At 43.7% G+C, this 25,582-nt stretch overlaps 1 protein-coding gene across 1 annotated transcript in view; it reads left to right on the top strand.

The window, feature by feature from the left end:
• Positions 1-25,582, top strand: part of LOC126458197 (fl(2)d-associated complex component) — a 583,107-nt gene that overhangs the window by 544,977 nt on the left and 12,548 nt on the right. The window contains exon 5 of the mRNA XM_050095086.1: positions 17,290-17,429. Within this exon, the coding sequence (XP_049951043.1) occupies positions 17,290-17,429 (140 nt within the window). The remainder of the gene's footprint in view (positions 1-17,289; positions 17,430-25,582) is intronic.

Raw genomic sequence — 25,582 nt, 5'->3', positions numbered from 1 at the left:
AAGAAAGCAGGTATTGACAGATGTGAAAATTACCGAACTATCAGTTTAATAAGTCACTGCTGCAAAATACTAACGCGAATTCTTTACGACGAATGGAAAAACTGGTAGAAGTCGACCTCGGGGAAGATCAGTTCGGATTCCGTAGGAATGTTGGAACACGTGAGGCAATACTGACCTTACGACTTATCTTAGAAGAAAGATTAAGGAAAGGCAAACCTACGTTTCTAGCATTTGTAGACTTAGAGAAAGCTTTAGACAATGTGGACTGGAATACTCTCTTTCAAATTCTGAAGGTGGCAGTTGTAATATACAGGGAGCGAAAGGCTATTTACAATTTGTACAGAAACCAGATGGCAGTTATAAGAGTCGAGGGACATGAAAGGGAAACAGTGGTTGGGAAGGGAGTGAGACAGGGTTATAGCCTCTCCCCGATGTTATTCAATCTGTATATTGAGCAACTAGTAAAGGAAACAAAAGAAAAATTTGGAGCAGGTATTAAAATCCATGGAGAAGAAATAAAACCTTTGAGGTGACATTGTAATTCTATCAGAGACAGCAAAGGACTTGGAAGAGCAGTTGAACGGAATGGACAGTGTCTTGAAAGGAGGATATAAGATGAACCTCAACAAAAGCAAAACGAGGATAATGGAATATGGTCAAATTAAGTCGGGTGACGCTGAGGGAATTAGATTAGGAAATTAGACACTTAAAGTAGTGAAGGAGTTTTGCTATTTGGGGAGCAAAATAACTGATGATGGTCGAAGTAGAGAAGATATCAGATGTAGACTGGCAATGGCAAGGAAAGCGTTTCTGAAGAAGAGAAATTTGTTAACATCGAGTATAGATTTAAGTGTCAGGAAGTCGTTTCTGAAAGTATTTGTATGGAGTGTAGCCATGTATGGAAGTGAAACATGGACGATAACCAGTTTGGACAAGAAGAGAATAGAAGCTTTCGAAATGTGGTGCTACAGAAGAATGCTGAAGATTAGATGGGTAGATCACACAACTAATGAGGAGGTATTGAATAGGATTGGGGAGAAGAGGAGTTTGTGACAGAACTTGACTAGAAGAAGGGATCGGTTGGTAGGACATCTTCTGAGGCATCAAGGGATCACCAGTTTAGTATTGGAGGGCAGCGTGGAGGGTAAAAATCATAGAGGGAGACCAAGAGATGAATACACTAAGCAGATTCAGAGTGATGTGGGTTGCAGTAAGTACTGGGCGATGAAGAAGCTTGCACAGGATAGGGTAGCATGAAGAGCTGCATCAAACCAGTGTCATGACTGAAGACCACAACAACAACAACCGTTAACTAGTTTTCAGGCCACTGGAGGCTCATCATCAGATGGAAGTGTGGTCATGGATGTAGGTGTGGTGTGGCAAATTCTTGTGGTTATGTACATTTTGCAGATGGTACACACAGTATTTAGTTGGTCTACCGTGAGTCAATGTGAAACCTGTGACTTGAAAACTAGCTAATGGTGCAGAATGAATCGTATCAAAAATTCAGAACAGTGACCGGTTATGCCCAAATAAATATCCAATTTAAATCGCAGTCGCCGTTCAGCATCCACAATGGCTACAGAAATAATTTCCTGTTTTGGACGGTTCATACACATAAAAAAGATAGAGTCATCCTAAACATAGCAGATGATTTTAATAAACCAGAAACTAAGTTTTGGACATCATCGTACAATTATTTTTCTCAGTAATAAAAAGATACGTAAATACGGTAGACTAGAGGTAAAGAGGCCTAAGTCCATTTTCCGCAATTTGTAATTGCGATGCACTGCTTCGTTTTTAAAAGAAGGGCAGCAGTCCTGCTCCAGCCCATGACTAATTTATGCAGTGTTGAGAGGACGCTTGTCCATTAACCCTTCCGTGGTTGATGGGACACATATGTCCCACTAACGTAATATGAAGTTTCGAGCGTTGGAACTTCTATATCTCAGTATCTATCTAGTGCTAGCACATAGTGAGATGCTTTCAGAACTTGGAGAGAAATGCCAGGGACTATGCGGTTGATACCTGGAAGGCTGTGAGCGATCAAATGGGGCAGTGTATTTATAGTGTATGTGTTTCACGAAAATCATATTAAATCACCATCTTCTCTATTCCAGTGACGTCTGAAGTAACTAATGGTGTGTTCTTACACATCATAGACATTATTTTGAAACGTTACAACACACCTTAGTGATTCTATTGACCTGAACGTAATTTGTATGTAGTGCAACGTATGAGCACCACAAAAGTCATAGAACATAGAGAACAATGATGTGTGATATGTCAAAGCCAACTTCAAATGTTATGTTGAAAACTTATGTATGACATTTCACGTTTTTCATTGTCAGGAGAATAGATGTGTTTTGGTAGTGATTTGTTATACTTTTTTCCATAATCTCCATCCTTACAAAATCATTTCAAAATTAAATATTCAACTCTGAAATCCTACGTGCACATGAAACCATGGATGCAGCTAGGTTCACTGCTCGCATGCATCCCACTTCGCCGATTTTGAAACGTGGTCGGCTTAAAATAAAGTGTATTTTTATCACAAAGGAAGATAGTTTTTGACCTTTTATATTTCAAATATCTGCTAAATAAATTTTAACCATGTTAATGGTTAAACACCGCCTATACAGACCACAGGCTGGAACATAACTGCTACCGATGTGACGGCTCTCTTTTTTCTTATGTTTTTCTCTGTTTGTAGGTTCAGTGACCATTCTTATAAAAGGCAGTTAGCTCGGAAAAAATTTATTAATGATTTCTTTTCATAACTTTAACATAAAATTTAGTCAAGCTATTTTTGGTGATATATTTATATGAGTTGCTCATTTCCAAAACATCTTTTACCCAATTTTTGTGGAGACTGAGTTATTGTTTTCATAGCATTCTTCAAATTTTTTTGCATCATATGAAACTATGGTTTTCGTTCGAAACGTCCTTTAAACCATTACAATTTAATAATAAAATCCTGAAATATGCCTATTTAGTTTCAGAATGTCCCTTATACAATCCAACATAGCCGACTCATCTACCGTTAATTTTTGTAACAAAATGACCTATATCTTTAGCCTTAATCAGTGTGTCAGCTTTTTCAAAAGTGACTCTTAAACACAGTGAAACTACCAAACCATTTTAAGGAATGGGGTATTTTTCCAGTGAAACGTGTTGTGGTAGAACTGGCGGTCGGCTGAAGCTAAGTTTTGTTTCCTGTTGACGATAGGCTATGTTTTTTGCTTACTGTGAAGTTGGTGCTTGTTTTGTGTTCACCATGGCGTTTTTGCTAGTTCTTTTTGTCAAAATTCTTACCAATAATTGAAATTATGCTGTTTCTAAGTGTTCTTCTGCGTTTAAAATGAGTTTCTTGCTTTAAAAGTGTACTGTACAGGCAGTGTTATAGGCCTAAAAGTTGATAAACTTTGTGGTTAACCAATGGAGGAACTACAACCTCAAACTACTGAGCAACAGGTTATGGGAGGACCGAAGATAACGCCATGCCAGAAGAACAAAGGATGGAACGTATAAAGTATCCAGATAAATGGAAAAAGACAATAGAGAATTGGAAGCTCTACACGTCAAAGACTTTGCCAAGACTAAGACAGTGCCTTCATTCTAATCAAGTTTTTAAGTGTAATCAGCTTACAATGCAAGATGTTCGTAAGTTTCACGGAAGCTTTTCTTCTTATAAGAATAAAATTGCTCAGGATAACTATATGCTTAAATATACTGTGAGTGAAACATCTAAACGGAAGAGAAATAATGAAGATGAACGGAAACAAATCACTATCTAATCCCACATACCGAGTCTGGAAACACTCCTTTGGTTCGGGTATTTGAGAAATCCTTTTGTGGCATACTTGGTGTTAGTGAGAAAAGAGCTCAACGAGTTTGTAACAGACATTTCCACTCCAGAAATCTAGCTGTAGAGAACAGAAGAGGATACCATAAGTCTAAGCTGTTTGAGGCGGAAAGGCATTCTGTAATGTCATTCATAGAGAGCCTCTGCCCACTTGAAAAACATTATTGCAGAAACACCAGAATTACAAGACAGTATTTTTTGGGCCATCTTTCAATAAGTAAGTTTCACAAGGCTTGCAATTCAAGAGTAGAAAGTGATCTTCAAGTTCCATATTCATATTGTCCGCCCCCGGTGAGTGGTCAGTGCGACAGAATGTCAACCCTAAGGGCCCAGGATCGATTCCCGACTGGTTCGGAGATTTTCTCCGCTCAGGTACTGGGTGTTGTCCTAATCATCATCATTTCATCCCCATCGACGCGCAAGTCGCGGAAGTGGCGTCAAATCGAAAGACTTGCACCTGGCGAACGGTCTACCCGACGGGAGGCCCTAGTCACGCGACATTTTATATTCATATTTTTATGAAATGTTTTTTTTTTTTTTTTTTTTTAAAAAAACTTTATTTCTATATCATAGTATTTATACAATGTAGCCCACTACCTTAATTGATTAGTGGGCCAAAGATCTCATACATTTATACAGTACAATTGCAGCTATTCTAATTATAAGTTAGTGACTAGTTAGTAGCAATTAGCAATGTACTTTGGAAACTACAATGGGCAGTTAGTATGTTAACTAAGGACTATATATGACTTAACTAAACTAATTATGTACTAGTCGCTAATCCTGCAGCGTTACAAAGGTGTCAGCTTAGTAATATAAACCTACTATTTGGCCTTGCCCATTGAGCTAACCCCAATGGGCGTGCCCCTGACACTGGGCAGGCCATGAAGTTAGTCGCTGCAGGTTCCTAACAAGTATCTACAACTAGATTCTACAACTACACTTAACCTAATGTCATAGTTGGGTGCGTTGTCTGGATCGGTAGGGTTGCTCCCCATTCCCCCTAATCCCGGGACTCGGCGGATTCTAGACTGAAGAGTCGACCTTTCCGTGCCGGGGCGGATTGGGAATAAGGTGCTGTCTTGATCGGTAATTTAATAAGTCCCTAATCAAGTGCTAGTGTGCTTCATTTAGGTAGTCCCTTAAGACCTTTTGTGAGACCGCGTTAGCCAGTTTGTTGATGGTCCGAAAGGTGTCTTGATGTCTTAACAGTCTGTATGTGTCATTATGAGGTAATTGTTCGCGCAACTCTGAGGCCACATCATTGAAGAGCGGGCACTCGTAGACCACATGGTCAGGAGTGCCTTCCGGAGCGCCACAATCACACGTAGGTGTCGCCTTTTTCCCAAATCGACATAGATATGTCGAATAGGGTCCATGCCCAGTGAGAAAATGGATGAGTCCCCTGGTTGGTTCAAAATAAGTCATTTCTATTCTTTCCCTGACGTCTGGCAGTAATTCGAAGGTCCTGCGTCCTGTTTCTTCACTTGCCCATGAAAGTTGCCATAGCTGTTCCCCTTTCAATCTGATCTCAATTTTGTTGTCAGTCCTACTCCCCAGAATTTCCTCTATCTTGTCCAAGTTCCCCTTTCTTGCCCAGTACCAGGCGGCCTGCTCCCGAATTTTAATATCTAGTGGGCAGAGTCCCATTATGACTAACAGGGCTCCTCCCGGTGTTGTCCTGTAAGCCCCCGTTGATCTCATAACCACATTCCTCTGTACTCTTCTCACTGTCATGGCAGGCACCACCCTCGTGAGCCTGTGCGCCCAGACTCCTGAACCGTAACCCACTATGGAGGTGAGTATGCTGTTGTGATATAGTTTGATAAGATGTGGTGGGAGGTGGAAGCGTTTGTGTCCAATGGAGATGAGGTTGTTGAGTACTTGTAAAGCTCTTTGTGTTACGGTTTCAATGTGTCTACCAAATGACCACTTCTTATCAATGATGATACCCAGATATCGAGTCTCACGTCGCCTTAGAACGGGTAAGCCCTCTATCCTAACAGTTGGATTTCTTACTAGCTGTCCCTTTAGAAGAAGGTATGTTAATTTAGTCGGTGAAATTGTCATCTTTGTGTCTCGGCACCACTGTTGTAGTGTTTGTATTGCTTGTTCTATTTTTGGCTCAATGTCTTCTCGGCTTCGGCCGCCAACCAGTAGAAGGAGGTCATCCGCGTAGGCTATCACCTCTAGCACTTCATTAGTTTGCTGTAATTTATCCAATAAAGGTTCCATATGAATGTCCCAGAACAGGGGACCTAGCACGGAGCCCTGGGGACATCCCTTTGTGATTGTTTTTCTTACCCTTGTGCTAGGGGATGATAACCAGACCTCCCGGTCGTCACAATAGCTCCTCAGACACCCATATAGCGGCCCTGGACACTCCTTCTCCCGTAAGCAGGAGAAGAGCGAAGGCCACCACAGGTTGTCGAAGGCGCCACTTATGTCCACCATGATGCCGACAACGTACTTGTACGGGGTAGAGCCACAGACCTCAGCCGCCAGGGCGATTGCATCAGATGCCGAACGCCCTGGCCTAAAGCCGAATTGCCTGCTGCTCATCCCGCACAGCACTCGGTGCGCAGCCAGTCTGTCAGCTAGCAGTCTCTCCAGAACCTTCCCAAGCAGATCAAGCAGGCAGATTGGCCGGTACGATTTTGTATCTGCTGGGTCTTTATCGGCTCCTTTTTTGATGATGACTACATTTGCCCTTTTCCAAATTTGAGGGAACTTTTGCTGCCTCAGACATTCGTTGTATAGGTAAGTCAGAGGGGCAACTATCTGGGGAGCCAGGAATTGCACCACCTCCGCCACAATGCCATCTGGCCCGGGAGCTTTCCCTATCTTCAGGGTTTTTATATGGGCAGCTACCTCCTCTTCAGAGAATGGGTAGACTGCCGTATCATTTCCATATATGTTGCTTCTGAAGTGCTCTCGTAGCTGCCGTTGTTCATTTGTCTCTCCCTCCGCTGTATCGTCAGGCAGCAGGGACTGGAGAAGAACCTCGGCAGTTTCCTGCCAGGATTCTGTCATCCCATCCCCACGCCTAACGGTTGAAAGCTCCATCGGAGAGCGGATTTTTTCCCGGACAAGCTTGTAGGGAATTCCCCAAGGATCGAGAGCAAGTTGGTTTAGAACGAAGTGTTCCCAACTTTTGGATCGTACTTCTCGTAGGTGTTTGTGAAAATTTTCTTTTGCTTCCCGGTACAATTGCAGCCATCTTTGTTTCTCAAGCCAGACGACACTGCGCTGGTAGTACCTCCTGAGCCTTCTGACAGACCGACGCATCTCCTCCAGTTCGGCTGACCATGGTGACGGAGAGGCCGCCATGGCCTTCCTTCTAGTAGGTACGGCGGCCTTCACTGCACGAGTTATTGCTGTAGTCAGTTCTTCAGCTCTTTTGTCAATGTCGATGTCCAAAAGTCCGTCACCTTCTGGTAATGCAGGAATGTCGCACTCCCTGGCAAGTTTCTCCCAGTCGGCTCTTTTATAGTTGTATTGCAACTCCCACCCCATGGCCCAGCGACTCTCCCTGTTTCCCACACTGAAAGAGATAAGATTATGGTCACTGGTGGTAGCATTCTCTATCACTTCCCACTGCTGAATTAGGTGCACCGTGTTGGGTGTAGCCAGGGTCACGTCGATGTTTGTGCCCTGGCCCCCTCCCGCCACATAAGTCGGAGGATTTCCAGGTTTATTGACTACCACCAGCTGCAAGGCCATAATGGCCTCTTCTGCCTTCTCTCCATTTGAGTCCCTGGTGCCGCTGTACCATAGGGGGGATTTTGCATTTATATCAGCAGTTATAATTACTTTACGCCCCCGCAACGCCGTGATGACTGTAGTAAGATGTGCTAAATGTCTTTCAATGTCGTCAGCATACTGAAAATACATATTAATGAGAACGATGGTGCCAGATGGAGATTGTAGCTCCACGACGTTGCAGTGGCTGGATGAGAATTGTGTGAGAACTATGGCTCTCATAATTCTGTTGGTTATGATTATTGCCGATTTTGGGTTTTCTCCACTACTTATGACTTGCCATGTCGCAGCTGTGAAAGATAGTTTCCCATTTAGGGAGTACGGCTCTTGCAGACAGATCAGATCCAGTCTCCTCTCCTCCACTTCCTTACGCAGCTCCTGCATCACTAGTCTACTGTTGTGGGCGTTAAGTTGTCCAATGGTGATTTTTGTCATTAGTTATTATGGAGAATATGTATGTATCCTGTCATTTGGCCAGGTCTTATTCCAGTCAAACATGATACGTCCATTTGCTAGAACTGCTTGTGCGTAAATGTCGTCCAAGTCAAATTTTTCCCCGCGTCTTTCAAAAAGTTTCTTGAGTAAGTCACGCAGGGCTCCGAAGTCGGTGGGGAGATTCACTGACTTTAGCTGGATTCTGTCTACGGCCTCCATTACCGAGAAGGTGACTCTCCTACCATTTTCGTGTCCCACCCGGACCACGTGTCTTAAGGCAGTGGTCAGGGTAGTCGGCTGCTCTAGTCTCGCTAGTTGCATTGTAAATTCAAGGTTAGGATAGACCCTGACTGGGTCGATGGGTGGCAATCTCACGACAGGATCTTTCATGGCTAGTTCATTGGAACTCGTTATTGTGTTCTCCTGTAGTGGTTGTTTTATATTACTGTTGTCTTTCGTCGAGATTGCCACCGTCTCTGTTGCAGGATGCCATTGCCGTTGATCTTTAGTCGGCGTAGTCCTCCGGCTTTGGGAGGAGGGAGACTTGACTATAAGAGGCTCGGTTTGAGTTCCTCTGTCAGTTGTGGTGGATTCTGTCTGAGTGCTCTCATCCCTTGTGGTGACTGAGGCGTCATTGAGCGATCTCAAAAACATCCTAAAGGCACTTGCCCTCATGGCATCCCTCCTCCTTTTGCTCGGGGATTTCCTTTTGGTCATCCTGTGTGTTTTGGCTTGTTCAGCCATAGTCTATCCTAGATATTAATCTTTGTTCCAAGAGTCTGTAGGTGGGGCAATTCCGCCCAGTGGCGCCACAAGGTTTTTTGCCCCTTCTTTTACAGGGGATGCAAACTGTTGTTGCCCTACAGTCTTTACGGACATGCCCGTCTTCGCCACATTTTGAGCAGGCCGATCCCCTGGTACAATGCCTCAGAACGTGGTCGAGATCTCCACAGTTATGGCAACGCGGTACCACAATATAATCACGTGTATTTATGGCGTGAAAGCCGATATAGAGTCTGCCCATTGTAGTGATCTTTTTCCACATTTGAGCTGAGACCTCAGCGACGTGGTGAACCACGTCACGGTCTCGAGGTCCTGTTTTGAATCTCAATTTGAAACTTTCTTTAAATTCGTCCTTTGTCATGTCTTCAAAATTTTGTGCCCTCACAGTTTCATGAATTTCCTCGTTTGACATAATTGTCGGTACATCATACAAGATGACCAAAGGGTTTCTCTTCCTCGGTGGCTCACATTTGACCACCGAGTTTAGTTTAGGATTATTTAATAGTTTCATCTTGTCCTCTTCAGAGGCCACTTCAACTATTACTGAATTCTTACTTGGTTTGACCTTATTTATTTTTATTTTATCTTTAATCGGATTTACTGTGGTGGTGAGTAGCTCCTGAATTTTCTTTACGCTAGTGTCCTTGCCGGGTAAGGTCCTTAGAAAGACCGTTGTGTCAGCCCTCTTTGTTATCTTAGCTATTGTGTCTCTGGTTGTTTGAGGTTTCGGTGGCGCTTGTGCGACCACCCCTGCCCAGGTCTTGGCCGGTTGTTTCCTCAACCTTTCATTTTCTTTTTGCAGCTCTTCAACACGGCCCTCGAGCTTGGCGTTTGCTATGGCCCACGCCGCCAATTCATTTTTAATGGTTGTTAGAGCCGCCTGGCTAATCTTCCCGTTTTTGATATTCTGCTCGAGGAGCAAGGTGATTCTGCTATGTCTCTGCAAAACATTTTCCTCCATTACCTGTCCTGACTCGTCCTGGGGAGCAGGTACAGGCATCAATGAAGCTCGCGATAGCGCACTCGATTCACTCGTTTCTGGCGTCTCCATGTTTGAACGAGTGAATAAAAGAGGTGGGAGCCCGTCTCTTGCCCCGGACCGGCTCCTCTGGCATGGGGGGGGGACTTCTTGCAGCTCGCCCACCGACCTCGCCCCTAGGTCAAGGGCACTCCAGAGCTGCCGGGTTCAGCACGCCGTCGCCAGCGCACTGGTCCCCATCGATGGCCCCGTCGTCGACGATTTCACTCGACGCTCCTCGGCAAGTGCACCCCGCACTCCGGAGAGGCGGATGCACCCCTCGCCCTTCGCCGCCTACTAGCCCGAGTTTCCACCTGAAGGCCAAGGACCCACTCCTACTCAGGTGGTGGGTCGGTCCCCCAGTCGTTCGGCGGTCTGGGCCCATCTAACCTAGCCCAGGCGATGTCACCACCTCCTGGGTTTGGCAGAACACGCCCCGGTTACCCAGGGGCGCGGCGAAGCACCCTTGCCGACTCGCGCCGCGATCCCACGCCGACAAACGAGGTCGCCGGCATGCAGAGCACCTGCTGGTCTGTGCCCTGCGAACAGAAAGGGACTGGTGTTCGGTCCCTTGACACAGCTCCCCCTGTGCCACGCACCCTTCGCTTTCGCATCGGGTTGGGTCGCAGCTCTCCCTTTTGTCGCAAGGCAGAACGCCAAGCTTAACATCTGGCACCACGGGAAGGCGGAAAGAGCCACTTGGGAAGGAGAGGCTATAAGAGACGCTTCACTTCCCCTGTGAGGACGGCCGCGGCACACCCGACTGGAAAGCGATACGCCCCAGTGCGAGCTTCCGTGCCCTACGGCGCGCCGGCAGCGGGCGGGCCCGCCCCGAAACGCGCCGTCAAACGACTGACCTCACGCCAGACTTATGAAATGTTTGTCAAATATTATAACTTAAGCTTTGGCTCTCCTGCTGTGGACAAGTGTTCCAAATGCATCCATTTGCCGGTCGCGGTGGTCTCGCGGTTCTAGGTGCTCAGTCCGGAACCGCGCGACTGCTACGGTCGCAGGTTCGAATCCTGCCTCGGGCATGGATGTGTGTGATGTCCTTAGGTTAGTTAGGTTTAAGTAGTTCTAAGTTCTAGGGGACTGATGACCACAGATGTTAAGTCCCATAGTGCTCAGAGCCATTTGCATCCAGTTTCAGTTGAAATTAGACTTGAAATTAGACAGTGAGGACAAATCAGTTGAAACTAATTTCAATCTCCACAAAAAGAGGGCAGAAGTGTTCTTTAATTTACTGAAAACCGAAACTGAAAATGAAATCACCCTATCCTTTGACTGCCAAAAGAATTTGGTTTTACCTAAAATCCCTGACCAGGCAGCTTGCTGTAGTCGACAGTTCTATTTATTTAACTATACTATCTGCCAAGGTACATTTAAAGATAATCAGACAAAAGACCGTGTTCTTATATATCACTGGACAGAATCGGACTTCAAAAAAGGTTCGAATGAAATTGCTTCAGTAATTTTTCATTGGCTACAAAATACTTGCTTTGAAGGCGTGGCCACTGTAAGGCTTTTTACGGAAGGTTGTGGAGGACAAAACCGGAACAGTTGAATGATCATTACGCTTCAATACTGGTTGGTAATGAAGCGCCGCCAAATATTAACCAAATTGTTTTAGTATTCCCTGTACCAAGTCATTCGTATATGCCACCTGATCGTGTATTTGGCAGAACTGAGAAAGAAATTCAAAATTATGACACTATTATTAAGCCTGAGAAATACATTGAAATCTGTAAGGAACATGGAACTGTTTTCAGTATGACTGAGAGCTGAAATATTTTTGACTGAAGAAGATATGCGAGAATTGCCAAAAGAAGCTGGAAACTGACATTTTAAATTTTCAACTGCTAAAAGATTTATTATAACACCAGATAATATGTCAACCTGTGAAGTACTTGATGCAGGTGAACCTTTGGTATAACACCAATCTCGGAAAGGCACAAAAAGTACTCAAATCTGGATTTAAAGTTCAAAACTTTGAACTACCGCTAGTACCACCTGCAGTAACAGTAAAAGAGCTGAAAGTGAAAGATGTCAACAAGCTTTTGACTCTTCACTTTGGGGAAACAATACAGAATAGACCTGAAGAACGATCTGATGATGATAACGCCGGTGGACACATGGACATTAATAATGGCTTTAAATTACTTCACAGCAATTAATAGGACAAATCCAGATTTAAATACGTAAATGAATACCCTTAAGGCATTTTTAAAATTATGTTTTCTGGAATGTGTATAGATTTAATGTAATGTTATTTTTTAATAAATTTCTGGTAAATGTATGTTTCTATCTGTTTCGCTAACTTAACCAGAAATTATTTCAGTCGTTTTGAAAATACCTACAGGCATTGTTTCCACAAAAATTAAATTATATACATTTTCTAAACAAACACTGTTTATAATTTTCCATTTTCTTTTTCAAACTGTCTCTTATCCAAAGTTTTATTTTCAAAATGTCTCTTCTCCATATTTTGGTTCCAAAACGTCCCTTATCCAAGAGTTTTTTTATAACGAAATTTTGAAATAAGTTATTTTTATGATTTTTTTAAAAAACAAAAATAGATAACTAAGAAACATGCGGAAAAAATTCAAGTTTATAGATACAACAGAAATTGTTAAGTAGGTTTCTTACTAATTACGGAAATTTGTGCCGATTGCATGACGGGCATTTTGGAACTAAGCGACTTATATGTATTTTTCCATCCATATTACATTCTGCTAATTGGAGTTAATTAAGAATTATTAGCACTTTTTTATACCTCGTCCAATCAGTACAGAATAACAACTAACAATAATTATTGCTAAAAAACAAAACAACGTCTACACAGCATCGTGGAACTTAACCTCTTAATATCTTTGGCCTGCACAGCGGATGTGACAGAGGTCAGCCTGTGTTACACATGCGGACATACCACATTCAGCTGTGGCGCTGGCTCGCCTCACACGAAATAATATATATATATATATATATATATATATATATATATATATATAAAAAGCAAGAACCAAGTCCATGTGAAAGAAAACATTAAACATATTACCCAATAGGCCGTGAAACTGAGTGTACTCAAATTAGAAGTTAACTGCGTGCTGGAGTGCCAGGAGTAAGAGAACTAGTGTCAACCATTTTCTGACATTACACTGTCCCTCACAAAAAAGGGAAACTCGTGCACAGATTTATTTATTTATGTATTTGGTACAGCAAGAAAGTATCGGGTCATCATGTCCTCTCTTACATCTAAGCAGGCAACCTTAAGCGAGCCAACATTTCCATTTGTATGGCTCACGAACAATGTATAACCATCATAATGATAATAATGCTACTGACAATAAATACAGTCATGGATACATGGCGTTTAAGAAATGTTAGGCTTATTAACACCATCCAAACAATTTCTTTACTCTGTTTTCATAGAATTGTCTATGTCATCTAACAGATATACATCACAGCAGTACAAATGGAAGAAGTTGACATGTCAGACGAATAGTGAGAAGCAACTGGGTAAGGTTAGAAATGTCAGAAACTCATAAATGATGTTCCAAACGTGTTCCAATTGCTTCTTTTGTTTTAAACCCACAAAAAGTGAAGCACCCAGAAGACATGTTTGGATGTCAATGCAACGTCGTAATCGTACACAACTTCGGTGGCTATGTAAATGATTAGAGGAGTAATCCTCTCTCATAAGAAGAGCGGCCACCAGACCGCATTAGTGTTTTTCTGTTTAGTGTCGTTGCCAGGCCTAGTATGGTATGGTATAAAAGGGGTGTGAATAGCATCAGATGTTCAGTGGTCACGATGAAGGACACGAAGATGCCGTATACTCGTGTAAGACATGGTTATCAGTACGCGACAGAGTTTGAAAAGGGTCGCGTTTTGGGTCTCAATTTGGTCAGTTTCTCCAATCGTGTAATACTCCATTTCTGGGGCATTCGAGTGTCACAGTGCCCAGTGTTGTACTGTCAACGTGAGGACACGCATACTCGACGCCAAGGTTCTCCTGAAATATTCTGTCATTCCGTACCACAGGTCGGATAGTAGAAGCGGAACTAGGAGATCATCGTCCCACGCATAGGCTGCCGTCGACACTGCAACACAAACGGCTGCAGTTGGAGTGGTGTCGTGGCCTGGAAGCATTGACCACTGTCGAATGGTGCCACACTGATTGCTAATGAATCGTGGTTATGCATTATCCCGGATGACCATTGGCAGTGAGTGACCTATGGATAGGACACAACGTCCGAAAGTTCTGGAGAGGCATAATGGTGTTACTCCTAGCGTCATAGTGCAAGAAGCATTCAGTTCACGGCTGGTGGTATTTCAGGGAATGAGAGCACAATGGTCTGTCATGGACATCCTGTGACGTTATCGTTTAGCTCCGTGCGATAGTATCGTGATGCCATTTCGAACAGGACAATGTTAATCCACACCTGACGCGTGTCTATAAGAACTGTCTGTCTGATCCTGAGATACTGCTGAGGCCAACAGGGTCCCCAGATGCGTACTCTATGGAACATACACTGAAAAGGCAAAGAAACTGGAACACCTGCCTAATATCGTGTAGGGCCCCCGCGAGCACGTAGAAGTGCCACAAAACGACGTGACGTGGAGTCGATTATTGTCTGAAGTGGAGGCGGAGGGGACTGGCATCATGAATCCTGCAAGGATATCCATAAATCCGTAAGACTCCGAGGGGCTGGAGATCTCGTCAGAACAGCACGTCGCAAGGCATCCCAGATTTGCTCAATAATATTCACGTCTGGGGAGTCTGGTGGCCAGCCGCAGTTTTTGAACTCAGAAGAGTCTTCCTGGGGCTACTCTGTAGCAATTCTGGAGGTGTGGGGTGTCGCATCGTCCTACTGGAATAGCCCAAGTCCGTCGGAATACGCAATGGACCTGAGTGGATGCAGGTGAACAGACAGGACACTTACGTACGTGTCACCTGTCAGAATCGTATGTAAACGTATCAGGGGTCCCATATCATTCCAACCGTACACGTCCCGCACCATTACAGAGCGTCCACCAGCTTGAACAGTCCCCTGCTGACTTCCAGGGTCCATGGATTCATGAAGTTGTCTGCATAACCGTATGCGTCAAAGCGCTCGATATAATTTGAAACTAGACTCGTCCGACCAGGCAACTTGCTTCCAATCATCAACAGTCCAATGTCAGTGTCGACGGGCCCTTACGAGGCATAAAGCTTTGTGGCGTGCAGTCATCAAGGGTACACGAGTGGGCCTTCGGCACCGAAAGCTCATATCGATGATGTTTCGCTGAATGGTTCGCATGCTGACACTTGTTGAATGCCCTGCATTGAAATCTGTAGCAATTTGCGGAAGGGTTGCACTTCCGTCACGTGGTACGATTCTCTGCAGTCGTCGTTGGTCCCGTTCTTGCAGGATCCTTTTCCGGCAGCAGCTATGTCGGAGATTTGATGTTTTACCGAATTCCTGATATTCACGGTACACTCGTGAAATGGTCGAACGGGCATGGCTACACCAGTTTCTTTGGCACTTCAGTGTTTGTGGGACCACCTGGGACGTCAACCACGCTCCAGTGCCAGTATCCAATATATTGAGGACGAGTTCCAACAGCTGCGGTTCAGCTTGCCTCAGGGAATGATTCAAGCGTAACACTGGATGCATGCAAGCCAGATCGAGCGCAACATCATACACAGAAATGGGCTCATGTTGCCTAGGACTTTTTGAACATGCTTCGATTGTGTGAACAATGCAGTAACATCACATAGTCTCAAGTCGTGAAGTTTCATTTTTTTCCCTCCTCTCCTTCTGGGTGCTTCAATTTCTTTTATACATTTATTTATTTATTTTGTGAGGCAGTGTGCATGTTTGCAGAACGCAACTGTGACTGACTACAACCACTTCTCATCATTTTACAGGTGTTATTGTTGTTGTGGTCTTCAGTCCTGAGACTGCTTTGATACAGCTCTCCATGCCACACTATCCTGTGCAAGCTTCTTCATCTTCCAGTACATACTGCAACCCACATCCTTCTGAATCTGCTTAGTGTATTCATCTCTTAGTCTCTCTCTACGATTTTTGCCCTCCACGCTGCCCTCCAATGCTTAATTTGTGATCCCTTGATGCCTCACAACATGCCCTACCAGCCGGTCCCTTCTTCTTGTCAAGTTGTGCCACAAACTCTTCTTCTCCTCTATTCTATTCAATACCTCCTTATTAGCTACGTGATCTACCCATCTAATCTTCAGCATTCTTCTGTAGCACCACATTTCGAAAGCTTCTATTCTCTTCTTGTCCAAACTATTTATCGTCCACGTTTCACTTCGATACATGGCTACACTCCATATAAATACTCTCAGAAACGACTTTCTGACACTTGAATCTATACTCCATGATAATAAATCCCTCTTCTTCAGAAACGCCTTCCTTGCCATTGCCAGTCTACATTTCATACCCTCTCTACTTCGACCATCATCAATTATTTTGCTCCCCGAATAGCAAAACTTCTTTACTACTTTAAGTGTCTTATTTCCTAATCTAATTTCGTCAGCATCACCCGACTTAATTCGATCCTCGTTTTGCTTTTGTCGATGTTCATCTTATGTTCTCCTTTCAAGACACTGTCCATTCCGTTCAACTGCTCTTCCAAGTCCTTTGCTGTCTCTGATAGAATTACAATGTCATCGGCGAAACTCAAAGTTTTTATTTCTTCTCCATGGATTTTAATACCTACTCCGAATTTTTCTTTTGTTTCCTTCACTGCTTGCTCAATATACAGATTGAATAACATCGGGGATAGGCTACAACCCTGTCTCACTCCCTTCCCAACCACTGCTTCTCTTTCATGCCCCTCAACTCTTATAACTGCCATCTGGTTTCTGTACAAATTGTAAATAGCCTTTCGCTCCCTGTATTTTACCCCTGCCACCTTTAGAATTTGAAGGAGAGTATTCCAGTCAACATTGTCAAAAGCTTTCTCTAAGTCTACAAATGCTAGAAACGTAGGTTTGCCTTTCCTTAATCTTTCTTCTAAGATAAGGCGTAAGGTCAGTATTGCCTCACGTGTTCCAACATTTCTACGGAATCCAAACTGATCTTCCCCGACGTCGACTTCTACCAGTTTTTCCATTCGTCTGTAAAGAATTCGCATTATTATTTTGCGGCTGTGACTTATTAAACTGATAGTTCGGTAATTTTCACATCTGTCAATACCTGCTTTCTTTAGGATTGGAATTAATTACATTCTTCTTGAAGTCTGAGGGAAGTTCGCCTGTCTCATACATCATGCTCACCAGATGTTAGAGTTTTGTCGTGACTGGCTCTCCCAAGGCCGTCAGTAGTTCTAATGGAATGTTGTCTACTCCCGGGGCCTTGTTTCGACTCGTGCAAGAAGTAACCAGTGTGTTGTACTGAGTGCCCCTTCTGTGTTCCAGCTGCGACTGCAGGATTACAAAGAGCCCGCGGCGCGCCCGGTCCGTGAGCCCGAACACCGCCTGCCGCCCATCAAGGAGTTCCAGCGGGAGTTCCGCGCCTGCAAGGAGCGCACCGCCTCCTCCTCCTCAACCAGGATACGGTCAGTACACCTCTCCACCATGCCCACACATACCGGTTACGCTCAGTACAGCTCTCCACCAGACCCACACACAGCTGGTGACGGTTGGCACAGGCACCGCTCACTCACCCCACAGAATGTTAGTCAGAACACACACACACACACACACACACACACACACACTCCTTAGGCCGGTATTACACTATCATGTTTCTTTGACAAAGAAATGTGACCAAACATTCGTCAAATTTCTTTGACAAAGATATTTGACGTGGCGCTAAAAAGGAGTATTTCACTGTCATCATATGTTTCGTCAGAGTTCAAGATGGCGCACAACATCAACTTGTTAGTATGGAAGAGAAGGGGCGAAAACAAAAGGAAACATATTTGGGTGAAACTATGGGTTTTACGTCCAGATAATAAAAGCATTCAGCAAAATTTTTTTTACGCGACGTCAAGTTTTACATAAATTACTTACGAATGGATGAGAGTGCTTTTCAGTATTTGCTCAGTAAAGTGGCTCCTCGTATTACAAAACAGAATGCTCAGTTCAGAAATGCTATATGTGCGCAAGACAGGCTCACCATTACACTGCTATTTCTTGCTACAGGAGAGAGCTATTCTAGCTTACAATACAGCATTCCAGTAGCACAGAGCACGTTAACCAAAATAATTCAAGAAACGTTTGAAGCGATTTATAAAACAATAAGGACGAATATCTGAAAGTAAATGAATATTTAGTACACACAATACGGGTAATAAGAACTACTTTCATTTTACGATAATTTAATTAATAGAGTTAGTGTTCCAACAACTATGAACTTAATAAAAAGAACGAAAAAGATTAAGCACTTTTTAACTAGTGACATGCAGAGTTCAGAAATAGACGAAGTAGAATAGATAGCTAGTATTTTTTTTATTTTAGAGTGTTTCCTTCTCTTCTATTCCGGCTTGCTGAAAAGCTGCTTGGATGAAACTTCCTGGCAGATTAAAATCTATGTGCCGGACCGGGACTCGAACTCGGGACCTTTGCCTTTCGCGGGCAAGTGCTCTACCATATTTTTTTCCATTTTTTCGATACAGTTCGTTGCGTTTGGTCTGGGCGGACGTCACAAGACGGTTCAAGTTGATCATTGATTCCTTGACTCAGTTTTTTTTCTTTCTTTTTTTTCTTTTATTAGAGTGGGCACGCAGCCTTCTGACCGGACATGCTGACCCACCGTCCCGGCAAAATGCGTGCTGAGCTACCCAAGCACGACTCACGACCTGTTTTCACAGCTTTAATTTCGGAAATACCTCGTCTCCTACCCTCCAAACTTCACAGAAGCTCTCCTGCTGACCACACAGAGCTAGCGCTCCTGGAAGAAAGGATATTGCGGAAACATCGCTTAGCCACAGCTTGGGGGATGTTTTCAGAATGAAATTATCACTCTGTAGCGGAGTGTGCACAAGATATGAAAACTCCTGGCAGCTGTGAGGACAGGTCGTGACTCCTGCTTGGGTAGCTCAGATGGTAGAACACTTGTCTGCAAAAGGCAAAAGTCCCTAGTTCGAGTCTCGGTCCCGCACACAGTTTTAATCTGCCAGGAAATTTCATATCCGCGCACTCTCCGGTGCAGAGTGAAAATTTCGTTCTGGAAGCTGCCTGGGTGTTTCAAGATGTAGAAATAGATGGCTGTGGTTGTGATTGCGGATTGGAAGGCGCCTCCAGAATATTCCACTTGCTGATCAGCACAAGTCCGTACAGTCAGGATGTAAAATGGTTCAAATGGTTCTGAGCACTATGGGACTTAACTTCTGAGGTCATCAGTCCCCTAGAACTCAGAACTACTTAAACCTAACTAACTTAAGAACAACACACACATCCATGCCCGAGGTAGGATTCCAACCTGCGACCGTAGCGGTTGCGCGGTTCCAGACTGTAGTGCCTAGAACCGCTCGGCTACTCCGGCAGGCGTCAGGATGTACTCTCGTTATTACTTTGACAAGAATTCCCAGTGAGGAAGTGAAATTTGTTACTATAGCTATTCAATGGGATAGTAAGAACACATAGTCGTTACTCCTACTATAACTGAATACGGTCAACTTACACGTTCACCATCCCTTCTACCACAGAGCAGTCAACGTCCGAATTCCACATTCCCTTTTCGATTAAATCATTCTGGGTGTTGGGCTACGTCATTACGAAACACTAAAACAATTGTACCATCGACGTTCCAATCACGTTCCAGAGACCGCTACAAAGACTGCCGAAACCTAAGTGGTATAGTTCTTTACTGTTCTGCAATGACGCGGCTCAACACCCAGAATAATTTTGTAATCTTCGTGTCCTCTTTTGTGTCAATACTAACAGTCTTTACTTTTCCTCTTGCAGGGTGTATTCAGTACACACATTATTTACTCGTTCTGCAACAAAGTGCAATCCGGACACACTGTCCTCACTCAATCTATTCCTAGATGAAAGAAAAAACTGTTCTCACTAAGAATACTAAAGAATAAAGTGTGTATGCACACATGTTATTCCCTCATAAGAAACTGCTGTCAGAATATACACTCCTCACGACTTATATGCACAACACGGTGCAGTTAAAACCCGTTCTCCTCCTTCTTCCTACCAAGGGAGATGCTCCATATGAACACACCTTACTTCTCCTGCTCTACGCTGCATTTGAAGTAGATACTCCTTAGACATCGGGATACAATCACAATCCACATTCCTCACTTCTCCCACACCAGGATAGTCATGAGTTAAATTACTTACTCCCTTTAAAACAGAATACAGGTATTTCGTTACTTCTCCTACAGAAGTCAGTCCTTGCGATGCACAATGCTTACTCCTCTTACTCTACAACAGAGTCAGTTCATTTACCCTTTATTCCTTCTACAACATTATGCCGTTAGACCACGCAATCCTAGCACATCCTACTCTAGGATACGCGAGGAAAAATAATCCTTACTCCTCATATTCCAAGCTAAGTCTTCATGCTCACTCCTTATTCCTTTTGTAACAGGCTACAGTCAGAACACATACAAGTTACATCTCTTACTCAAGCATATTTTTAGTATGCATATTATTTATTCCTACTGTAGCACGATGTAGACAGTGCTATGGGCTTGATGACTTCTCCTTTCTCTTTATGGATCAGGATTCCGTCACGACTCACACATCTTAGTCCTATTACGCTAGAATACATCAGAAATAAACACACTTTATTCTTCGTAAACCAGGCTCTGCCCATGATGTTTTCTCCTTTCAGTTTCTACGCCAGGATGCGGTCAGGACATTCACTCTTAGCCCTCCTGTTCCAGGATAGAGCCAAATGCACCATATTCCTCCTACACAGGGTACTCCATACGTTATTTCTCCTATTACAGGCTACAGTCGTGTTTCGCACTACTTACTCCTCCTACCTGACAATAAGACACATTGCTAGTACTTTCCATACCCGAATACGATACGATACACAGCCCTTAGGTCATCTGTGCCAGGATATGTTACAGATACTCATACTTTACTGCTCCTAACCTAGGATACAGTCAGACAGACACATACTTCTTAACCCTGTTTATCCAGAGTACCGACAGGATGCTCGCTGCTTACGTCTCCTATTCCAGGATTAGTTCAGATAGTACATTCAGTGCACCTCCGATATGCGACTGTAACCAGAACGCACCCCGCTTTACTACTCGTTATTTCTCTGCAGCTTGTGGAAGGAACTCATTCTCCGTCTAGTAAATAATAGATCAACAGTAGTTTTCTGTAACTGAAGTAATTATTTCATTAGTAAAGATCCAATTATGGTGATAACAATGCCCAGTATACACAATACGTACTGCACTTGTTGCGAGGGCGTGCTCAAAAGCAATACCTTGATTGGTGGATTGGTTGGTTGATTTTGCGGATGGGGACCAAACTGCGTTGTCATCGGTCCCTTCGGATTAGGGAAGCGTGGGGAAGGAAGTTTGCCGTGTCCTTTCAAAGGAACCACGCCGGCATTTGCCTGAAGCGGTTTAGGGAAATCAGGGAAATCCTAAATCAGGATAGCCGGAGGCGGGTCTGAGCCGTCGTCCTCCCGAAAAGTAATGCCTCCGAATTTTTATGTGAAAACTCTTAAAGCTTTTTAAATAAAACAACCTTATTGACAATGTACATCTTTATTCCTCATGTTTACATACTTGAAGACCTCTGCCGCTAGAGAGCTCCGAATTGTAGCGTGAAGCTTGGCAGTGTGTAACGTAACTATGACGGTGCATCAGAAAGAGTGCGCTGTAATCGAACTTCGAATCAGAACAGTTAGTCCACACACAGAGCGCTCTCTCCTTCAGCATGACAATGCTAGACCGCACACGAGGGCTGCGAGATCTGCAACAATCCTACGTTTTGGGTTCAGTGTCATCGATCAAGTTCCATAAAGCCTCGACTTGACCCCATTCGATTTTTATCTGTTTCCAAGACTTAAACAGCATCTTCGAGGACTTCACTTTGATAGTGATCAAGCGGTGCAAGTAGAAGTGAGGTTGTAGCTCCGCCATCAAAGGCAAATACTCTACAGTGACATATCAACACACTAGTCTGTCGTTAGGAGAAATGTGTTCGTCGCCAGGGTGAGTACGTTGAGAAATAAATACGTACGCAAGAAGAATAAAGATGCAGAATGTTAATTGCATTTCTTGTTTTTTTTAAAAAAAGGTTCAAGTATTTTCACAACAAAATTTTGAGACATTGCTTTTCAGCACGCCTTCGTACATTATGCGTGCGCTGTCATTTGCTATTGATTTTCTGCAGTCCTGTAACAGCAACTGATACGCTAGTCAAAGAAAATTATATTGCTGTCCTATACAGCAGAGATATTTTATTTATTTATTTCTGTAACCGAAGAACAGTGTCTCTCTCGACATAAATTATTACTTAACTCATGACTTTGGCACTACGTTCTACACATTTCCCAGTTCTGAAGCAGAAATTTCGTGACGCAGTATCCAAAGTACTATTTTAAATATGGATCAATACTCTACAAACCACTGTATAGTGTGTGGCAGAGCCTGACATTCCACTTGCGTTCGGAGGGTGGGAGGAATTACTGTTTAAATGCCTCTGTGCACACTGTAATTAGTGTAATCTCGTCTTCGAGATCACTATGGAGGCAGATGGCTCTACAATATTCCTAGATCGTTCACCTAACGAAGGACAGCTCGCAGCCGTCTTCAAGCGACGGCCAATCCGGGTTTTTCAGCATTAACTTGGCTCTCTTCCATGGCTCAGACACACGTGTGACAATCGGTTCTGCCCTTCAATGCATACGTTCAACAATCCCGTGCTATTCTTACACTTCTGGCAACTAAAATTGCTACATCAAGAAGAAATTCAGATGATAAGCAGGTATTCATTGGAAAAATATATTATACTAGAACTGACATGTGATTACATTTTCACGCAATTTGGGAGCATAGATCCTGATAAATAAGTACCCAGAACAACCACCTCTGGCCGTAATAACGGCCTTGATATGCCTGGGCATTGAGTCAAACAGAGCTTGGGTGGCATGTACAGGTACACCTGCTCATGCAGCTTCAACATGATACCACAGTTCATCAAGAGTAGTGACTGGCGTATTGTGACGAGCCAGTTTCTCGGCCACCATTGACCAGACGTTTTCAGTTGGTGAGAGATCTGGAGAATGTGCTGGCCAGGACAGCAGTTGAACATTTTCTATATCCAGAAAGGCCCGTACAGGACCTGCAACATGCGGTCGTGCATTATCCTGGTGAAAAGTAGGGTTTCGCAGGGATCGAATGAAGGGTTGAGCCACGGGTCCTAACACATCTGAAATGTCACGTTCACTGTTCAAAGTGCCGTCAATGCGACAAGAGGTGACCGAGACGTGTAACCAATGGCACCCTATACCATCACGCCGGGTGATACGCCAATATGGCGATGACGAATACATGCTTCCAATGTGCGTTCACCGCGATGTCGCCAAACACGGATGCGACCATCATGATGCTGTAAACAGAAAAATTCATCCGAAAAAAATGACGTTTTGACATTCGTGCACCCAAGTACGTCGTTGAGTACACCATCGCAGGCGCTCCTGTCTGTGATGCAGCGTCAAGGGTAACCGCAGCCATGGTCTCCGAGCTAACAGTCCATGCTACTGCAAACGTCGTCGAACTGTTCGTGCAGATGGTTGTTGTCTTGCAAACGTCCCCTTCTGTTGACTCAGGGATCGAGACGTGGCTGCACGATCCGTTACAGCCATGCGGATAAGATGCCTGTCATCTCGACTGCTAGTGATACGAGGCCGTTGGGATTCAGCAAGGCGTTCCGTATTACCCACCTGAACCCACCGATTCCATATTCTGCTAACGGTCATTGGATCTCGACCAACGCGAGCAGCAATGTAGCGATACGATAAACCGAAATCGGGACAGGCTACAATCCGACCTTTATCAAAGTCGGAAACGTGATGGTACGCATTTGTCCCCCTTACACGAGGCATCACAACAACGTTTCACCTGGCAACGCCGGTCAACTGCTGTTTGTGTATGAGAAATCGGTTGGAAACTTTCCTCATGTCAGCACTTTGTAGGTGTCGTCACCGGCGCCAACCTTGTGTGAATGCTCTGAAAAGCTAATCATTTGCATAGCACAGCATCTTCTTCCTGTCGGTTAAATTTCGCGTCTGTAGCACATCTTCGTGGTGTAGCAATTTTAATGGCCAGTAGTGTATTTGGTACTGGTCTCACAAACTTGAGCAAATTTTGGATTGGGCAACTACACAGTATCGAAGCAGTTTCCTTTCTAGGCTAACCGCATTATAATAGTATCCTGTCAATGAACCTGAGACAGTGATTTGCTTTACCTATGACTATGCGGCGACTATTTCTTAAGGACTCCATGATTAAAATATTCATAGTGGATCGACCACCAGCCCCTATAAGCTAATGATCAACGTATTTGGAATGGGTTGACAGTCGGACGGCGAACAGTCCGACGGTTTGAAGTCAGGTAGTGGAGGCGTGAGGAAGAGTGGGTGTATTTCGAGATGGATGGGGACAGTGCGTTGTGTTAGGGCTGCTTAGGATAGCGTCCGCAAGAAGCGAGGAAGGTATACGAGTAGAACTGCTGCGCGTGTGGTACTAGTATTTTTGTTTCGTTATGAATGAGAATGTTTGAAAGTGTGTCCTAATGACCAACTGATATGCTAGTTTCTTGTTTAAAATGAATGTTATAAATAGTGTAAACAATATTTTAACTACTGGCAGTTAAAAAACGTACTTTTCAGAAAAAGTTGGAACTAAAAAGGTCAGGACCGCCAAGACCCGATGTAAACATTGTACAGACTCAAAATGCGTGCAAAGGCAAAAACAGTTTTACCAGAAACTTACACTTTATCTAAACCTGCGGACCGGCTGGGCGGATGTGATATAAGAAATGTTTTCTTCTGTGACATGCATCTGATAATGAATGCTGCGGAACGTGCTTGGACCACAGATGGGGTAACTGACATTCAACACTTAGCTGACAAAGCTAAAAACCATGAATTGAGTGAACTACACATAAACAATTGCATCGAGTAATATGTCAACTGGATACAGATTACAGAATGAGGATTAAGAAGATTAATGAAAATGTTTCTAAGACTCGTTACTTCCTTAGCAAGTTTATCGACTGTGTAAAGTTCTGTGGAAGTTTTACCTTACACTAAGGGGACATCATGAAATGGATACTTTAGAGAATCCTGGTATTTTTCGAGGTTTTGTCAGTCTGATGGCAGAACCTGAGTCCACGTGAAGGAACATATTGAAAAAAAAATAATAATAGTATATTTTTGGGGCTCTCAAAAATAAATCAGAACGATCTGCTGGACTCTATATGTTGTTTGCTGTCAGTTGATTTCTCAAGTAATATCGCAAACGGATAACATGGCAATTAAAGTTGAAACGACAGACTGTGCAATCTTGTGTCAACTCGTATTTATTGTTCAGTATGAATTGTAAGTGGAAGTATTTGAGAGATTCATAAATTTCATAACGGCCAACGACCATACAGCTGCGGGAATAATTAGTGAAGACTTCATTGAACTTAAAAAGCTAAAGATCGGCGACTCTCCAGAAAAACTGATAGCTCAGTATGATGGAGCTTCAGTTATTAGCGTCAGGCACAGTGGGGT

This window comes from Schistocerca serialis, chromosome 2 (genome assembly GCF_023864345.2).
Source record: "Schistocerca serialis cubense isolate TAMUIC-IGC-003099 chromosome 2, iqSchSeri2.2, whole genome shotgun sequence".
In the NCBI taxonomy this organism is placed as follows: Eukaryota; Metazoa; Arthropoda; class Insecta; order Orthoptera; family Acrididae; genus Schistocerca; species Schistocerca serialis.
This window is presented reverse-complemented; position numbering and strand designations above follow the sequence as displayed.